Here is a 6,670-nt window from a genome sequence, read left to right as displayed (position 1 = left end):
GAATAAATTCACATATGACATTTCTGGATAAAACTAGGAAAGTGCATCAATTTGTTCACACTGAAACAGGTTTTTTCCACACCCATGCCTAAGCCACCAGGAGACAGTGATCAATATAGTGAAAGGCTGAGGAGAAAACATAATAGCATGGTTAATTTTTGTTTTGTTGGGGTTGTTTTGTTCTGCTGCTTTTTTTTTGGAGGGCTTTTAGGTGGAGTTTTTGGTGTCTGTTTTGTTTTGTTTTGTTTTAGTTTGATTTTGTGGTTTTTTTGTTTTTTGTTTTGTTTTGTTTTGTTTTGTTTTGTTTTGTTTTGTTTTGTTTTGTTTTGTTTTGTTTTGTTTTGTTTTGTTTTGTTTTGTTTTGTTTTGTTTTGTTTTGTTTTGTTTTGTTTTGTTTTGTTTTGTTTTGTTTTGTTTTGTTTTGTTTTGTTTTGTTTTGTTTTGTTTTGTTTTGTTTTGTTTTGTTTTGTTTTGTTTTGTTTTGTTTTGTTTTGTTTTGTTTTGTTTTGTTTTGTTTTGTTTTGTTTTGTTTTGTTTTGTTTTGTTTTGTTTTGTTTTCTTGATGTGGTTTTTTTTTTGGCCCTTTGAAAAAGAGTATAATACATTTTGGAATAGTCAAAAATACATTTTTTTCCCCCTCCTGGTGGAAGACCCCTTGCAGAAAAGATCAATATGGTGACTGATTGCTTTGAGCATTTCTTCGCTACCTGTCACTGATCCCTGGATGGGATGCATTCACTCTGTGAGACAGGGCCTGTTGAGGAGTTACTGGATAGGTTTTTTAGAGTCTGTGCTCTATAAATCACTTTATGAGCACAATAGCCCCTCTTGGTAAAACTCATCATTCACCTCTAGTGAGAGGAGGACCATTTTACTCCTTCCATTATCTAGGTCAGGGGAATCTTTGGAGAGCTAATCACCTCACTGCTAAATGAAGAGAGCTTTGACTCCCCACCCCAAAACCTACATGCCCTGTGGTGTTAAAAGCAGGTGGCCACTTTGGCTTGTCATTCATCCAAATTTTACAGCAGGGTTTTTGTGAGGAAAGGTCCTACTACACTTGATAAACCTCCTGCCATGTCCTTACACCTTAGGTAACAGAGAGACAGGCAGGAAGGTGCTTCTAGGACACAGAAGATGAGGGAATCTGGCAACTTGCATCTGCTTTAGTCCTGCTTTGGGAAGTTTCAGATTTTTGCTGCAATTTATTTTTATTTATTTATTATTTGCATGGGGAGGTCACTGCATTTCAAAACACTGTGTATTAAATAAGTAGAAATGTCCAGGACAAACTTAAATTACACTGACAGAAATCAAGAAGTTTGATTATCTTTCTGCCTTATTTTCCCCCTGGCATACAGCTCATTTTATTTACTCTTTGTCTCTGCGGCTCTCAGCTTTGAAAGTACATCTTCATTTTCCTTCTAAACTGAAAACATATTCCCTTTATAAGATCACAAAGGACTGGGGGTTTTTATGACCTTTCCTGCAACTGCACCCAACTGTTGATTTCCTCACTAAAATACTGTGGGTGTAAGCAGCTGAAAATAATGAGTAATAAAGATAAAAACACTTCACTATGTTTCAAAAATTTTCTTGCTCAGGGTTTTCGTTTGTCCTCAGCAAACAGAAACAACTGGCAGGTTTACCATTATTACTCTAACTATCACTGCTGCAGTTTCTACTACTTATTACTGCTTTTGCCAAAAAGAAGCCTCATTTTATCAAGGAACAACCAAGCAACCACCGTGCCCCATCCCACACAGGATCAGCTTTGCTTTCAGCTCCTTCCATCATCAGCAGCTCTGAGCAGCACCACATCCAATTTGTGCAGCACAAGCGTCACCAGGAGCCATCACAAAGGGAACAATTTCCAGAAGCTGGGCTCTAAAATCAAACTGTGATGCCTCAGCATTGCTTGTCTTTCTTCTCAGAGGGCGTATTCAGAGTGGCATCGCTCTTGCACCAAAAACTGAGAGGAGATCCAGAAGCAACCCACAGGGACCCAATCCCAGCTGGCCAGGACCTGCTGTGGGTGTAGGACTTGTGCTAAAAGCCATGTCATGTACCTTTTGTGGGGGGATCCTGATGAAGAAGGAAGATATCCTTAGGCTCAGGCACAAAATGGGCATGCCCATCTCAATTAAAGCAATTTTGGTAATGTTGAACTGCTCATCCCCTGACCCACCTCCCAGCAGTCAGTTCTGTCCTGTCCGCTCTTATCTGTGAGCAATAGAGAGACAAAATGCTGTTTCCCCCTACCCATTTTTAATACTCTACCTCCCTCCACCAGTTCTGACACAGTTTAAAGGAACAATTAAGATGCATAGGAAAGACATTTTGTCCTGAAGCCAAGCTCTGCATGTAGGTGCCTGTGTGACCAACAGATACAAAATGCTTCTTCTCATTCATTTTGCCAAAATGTTGCTTGTATTTCACTTTTGATTTGAAAAGAAACCCTAACTTTGCTTCACCTTTTCCCAAAATTAAATAAAGGAGGAAAAAGGCCATTAGCAGGGTCAAGAGATTGAACTTGTTTTGGTTTCTTTTCCTGAGGACCAAAAGCACCCTAAAACCCAGAAAACTTAACGAAGCTGCTATCTATATGTGGCAGAAACTGAATTTTCATTGATAAGGGAGAAACAATTTTCCAGTTCACTTTTGAGTCTGGCGCATTGGCAAGAATAGGCCAAAAGGTGACTCACAAATGTCTAAACACGTCAGATGCTCAACGAGAACCATTCCTTCTTGTGGGCTTGACAGGTAAACTGGGTTTCCAAGGCTCCTAAGATTGTTAGCTCTCAAAAACAGGAAGAAATAGATAAATTTCTGACCTATATTTAATGTTCTGAGTCCAGAGACTTTCTCCACCTTCCACAGAAACTTCAACTTACCTCTCTTCCACCCGCAGCCGAGCTGGCTGGCATCCCAGGAATTTGCTGCAAAAAAACCCCCGCTCATGTTTGCAGTGAAGCAAACCCACTGATCCTAAAAATTTGCATTTGATTCCCTCCAAAATCAGAGGTTCTGCCCCATCCCACCCTTTCCCTGAGCTCCCACCCTCACATCGCCCAGCCCCACTGGAACCACAGAGCCTTTGTGATGCCTGCATGGAAGCAGGCAGGATTTTTTTTTCCGGCCGAAATGAAGATTTCAGGGTTGCACTGACCTCCACCAGGGGCCTGGGCTTGCGCTCCACCGCAAACCTGAAGTGGCAGAGCTCAGAGGAGCTGGTGTTGGAGGAGGACAGCCAGCGCTCCAGGCAGCTGCGGTGAATGGTCCCCAAGGTCCCCGTGCACTCACAGGGGGACAGCAGCTCCTCGTGGCTGCTGCCCTCGTGGCAGATCCTGCAGATGGGCCGGTCATTGAAGGGGCTGCTGCAGGACAGGGAGGGAAAAATGCTGGTCAGTGCTGGAGGGTTGTGGTGACAGGTTAGGGGGAAGGGCCAATTGAATCTGCTTTCCTAGAGGAGCCCCTTTGGGAGGTTCTCTCCAAAATGTACCCTGAACCAGGACAAATACATCCAGTGGCTCCCAACATGAAGCTTCTCTGTCGTGAGCTAGAAATATTTGCATTGCTTTGCCCTCTAATTAGTAATCCAAGCTAGTGGGCTAGTGATTTAAGGCATTTTGGTTTTCTTGCTTAAAATGCCTATTTTATTGGGGGTGTGGGGGGAAGTTTAAACTGAAAAACATCAGAGTGGCAAATGAGAAGTGGAAGACCAAGTCCTTTCGTATTTTGTATTTTCCAGCTCTTCACAAAGCAGCAGCGCAGTCACCTCAGGAAGTCCCAAAATCCACCAGGGACGTTGTAAATCTGCCTCAGCTGGGCACTTCTTGGTGATCCTCTGGCATAAATGTAGCGACATTTCTCCTCACAGAGAAAAGCAAGGCACAATTTTTCCCAAGAATATTTCTGGGTTTCACATTCTCTGAACCTCAGAGAAATAATTCTTATCTTATTTACTGTGCCTGTGTTTGTGCTAAAGTTGAATGCGATATGGAGATTGTTTACCCAGAGTGATGGTGTTTTGTTTCCTTGGCCTATCAGGGCCAAGTGTGTGTGTGTGTTGGGGCTGTTGGGTGACAGCCAGGAAATTTTGTGGAGTTAGAGTGCAGTGGTGTGCAGAGCCGAATGCTTAGCAGATTCAGTTTAGATGTAATGTAACATGATGTAATATAGTATAGAATAATATAGTATAATAAAGTAATTAATTAGCCTTCTGATGAGCGGGAAGTGACCTCATCATTCCTCCCTGCCACAGGGATTGTCCTGTTTCGATACATAAATGTTATTTTCACTGGCCAACAGTAAAGGACTGCTGAAAGAGCAGCACCTTGCCCTGTAGCCCCCAAAGGCAGGGCCATGACTTCAGAAAAGCACATGGAGGCAGAAACATCCTCTCCCTGGAAAGGGTTTCCCTCTCTCTGGGACAGCCCACAGGCAGGTCAAGGAGGGATACAAACAGATGTGTGCCAAACACATCCCTGCTGTGGGGCTGCAGGTGGGTATTTCTTCTGCACCGCTTTAAGATCCATGAAGTCTTTCCAGCTCACCACCACCAGCAAAGACAAATTTGATTTTGACCCAAGCATCAAGCCTGGATAAGGCCAAGCACATCAGAATGCCCTTTCTTGCTTCTAATGAGAACAAAGCCAGCCTGAAGCACACTTCAAAGGCATAGATTAACAATATATTTCACCTCTAATCCGCCTCTCTAAACCAGCAGCAAGAAGGAAGGTCAATCCCTCGGACAACGACAGAAGCTGCAACACTGGTGCTAGAAACAGCTTGTGTGGCTGCTCAGCACACCAGGGGCTGGTGAAGTGTTTAGGAAGCATGATGCCTTCTGCAGCATGATCCTTGTGATGATGGAGTGGGGGTTTAACCACCCACCACATGGGAAGGGAGCCTGTCCCTCCCTCCACCCAGCACCTACCTCTGCACGGCCAGGGTCCGCACCACGGAGGAGAGCAGCTGCCCATCCTTGGAGGACACCTGCATGACATACTGGGGACAGCTGGTGGCCAGGCCCCCGCTGCTGCCAGGCAGGCTCTTTCCATCGGGGGCTGGAGGGTGTGGATGGGCTGGAGGCACTCCAGGCAGGTGGCTGCAGCGGTTGGTCCTCATGGCGCTGGGCAGCGGGTCCCCATCTAGGCAGGAACGGGGACAGGGAGGTGCTGTGGGGCACATCCCTCCCTGTCTGACCAACAGCAGGCGTGAGAAGGAGCATCCCTCACTGCCCACCCCAGGTTTATGAAGCCCACTCAGCAGGGAAAGGGGGTTTGCAGCATGGGGTGTCACAGAATAAAACAGTCTGCACATCCCACAAGCAGCAAGGCAGCAACCTTGCCTTCTTCTCTCTGCAGACTCCTGAAGTCATGAGTGATAAACAGAGAGGCTGAAGCTTTTGTCACTCCCCCTCCAAGTGTTTCAGAGGTATATACAGTCTATGCACTTTCAAATTTAAAGGCTGCCACTCTCCGCCAAGGGGGAAAGTTATGTTCTGGAGGAGAAAATGCTTGATTGGCTTCAAATCCCCTTTGAAAACACTTCCATGCTGCTTAGTGTCTTCTATCACCACCCACAGCAGAGCACAGACCTGGCAATTAATCCTGTACAGGGTTTTAGTCACACAAACCTGCTTAATCACAGCCTGCACAGCAGTAATTTATGCCACAAGGTGAGGCAGAAATCACAGCCTGCCTGTGCCTCCCTCCTCTGCTTTGCTCTCTCTCACATCACTGTGAGTGTGTTCTGCACAGGGCTTTCACACATGGCACTTGGGAAGGAAGGGTTGTGCTGGGAACAAGTGTGATAATCCACTTGTGGGGAATTTTGTAAGGAATTTGAGATGGGACTTTTGAGTTTGTTTTGATGATGTGATTTATTTTTCTTATCTTCTGCATAGGTAAGAAGGGTGAATTTGGCTCACATCTTCACCCTACGGTTCAGAAGGTTACAAGACTCCTAATTACAAGACCTTTTAAGGAGTTGTTGACAAATAAAACACTGCCAACAAGGGTATTTATGTTTTTGACCCAATCCTTAAATATTTCATCTTCTGGACCCAGCTACAGTGTAAGCTTTCTTAGCCAATCATGTTATGACACACAAACCCACAGCACTGCATTCTAAACTCCTTGTTTACCTCTGAAACTACTTTAATTTTTATATCTTAAACTCTAAAACTCTAAACTTTCTTCCACTTAACGAAGTCTGCTCTAAACTACAAATCCACATTCTCACTTCTAGCAGCTCAGTTTGGAAGCCTTTTCCAAGGCCTCTGATCAAATTTTTGTTGAATTCTAAGCATTGGCTTACAGGCCCAAAGTTCTGAGAGTTCCCTGCATTTTGGATCCCAACCAGAAGGATCCAAAGTGTGTGTGCCTGAGTGTGTAAATTCCTGATGCCTCTCCAAGGATTTTGGAGAAACCCCGTGTTTTGGCTCTGTTGGATTTGAGGAAGAGCAGCACCAACCTTGGGAAGCCCCCTGAAGGGATGGCCTTGGCAGTAAGATTCTGGGGCATGTGAGGACTGGTGTGGGTGCTGGACCACTTGCACCACACAAGTTTTCTCGCAGGGACACATATTCTTAGAAAGGCATCTAAAATAGGAAAATAGGTTTGTTTTGCAGGGTGACTTCAGCTGTTTTCAGACCACACATCCC

The 6,670-nt window shown here is 44.7% G+C and overlaps 1 protein-coding gene across 3 annotated transcripts in view; it reads right to left on the bottom strand.

Annotated features, from left to right (window-relative positions):
• Nucleotides 1-6,670, bottom strand: part of MARCHF3 (membrane associated ring-CH-type finger 3) — a 55,602-nt gene that overhangs the window by 15,711 nt on the left and 33,221 nt on the right. For 2 of the 3 annotated variants that reach the window (XM_005430708.2, XM_031065048.1), the window contains exons 2-3: nt 4,940-5,199; nt 3,170-3,377 (exon numbers count right to left, since the gene is read on the bottom strand). In XM_005430708.2, coding sequence (XP_005430765.1) covers nt 3,170-3,377; nt 4,940-5,193 — 462 coding nt within the window. In that variant the 5' untranslated portion in view covers nt 5,194-5,199. The remainder of the gene's footprint in view (nt 1-3,169; nt 3,378-4,939; nt 5,200-6,670) is intronic. The other variant, XM_031065047.1, reaches the window with a different exon arrangement.

The sequence above is a fragment of the Geospiza fortis genome, unplaced genomic scaffold, assembly GCF_000277835.1.
Source record: "Geospiza fortis unplaced genomic scaffold, GeoFor_1.0 scaffold772, whole genome shotgun sequence".
NCBI classification, from domain to species: Eukaryota; Metazoa; Chordata; class Aves; order Passeriformes; family Thraupidae; genus Geospiza; species Geospiza fortis.
Note: the sequence above shows the minus strand (reverse complement) of the source record. Positions and strands in the feature narration are given on the sequence as shown.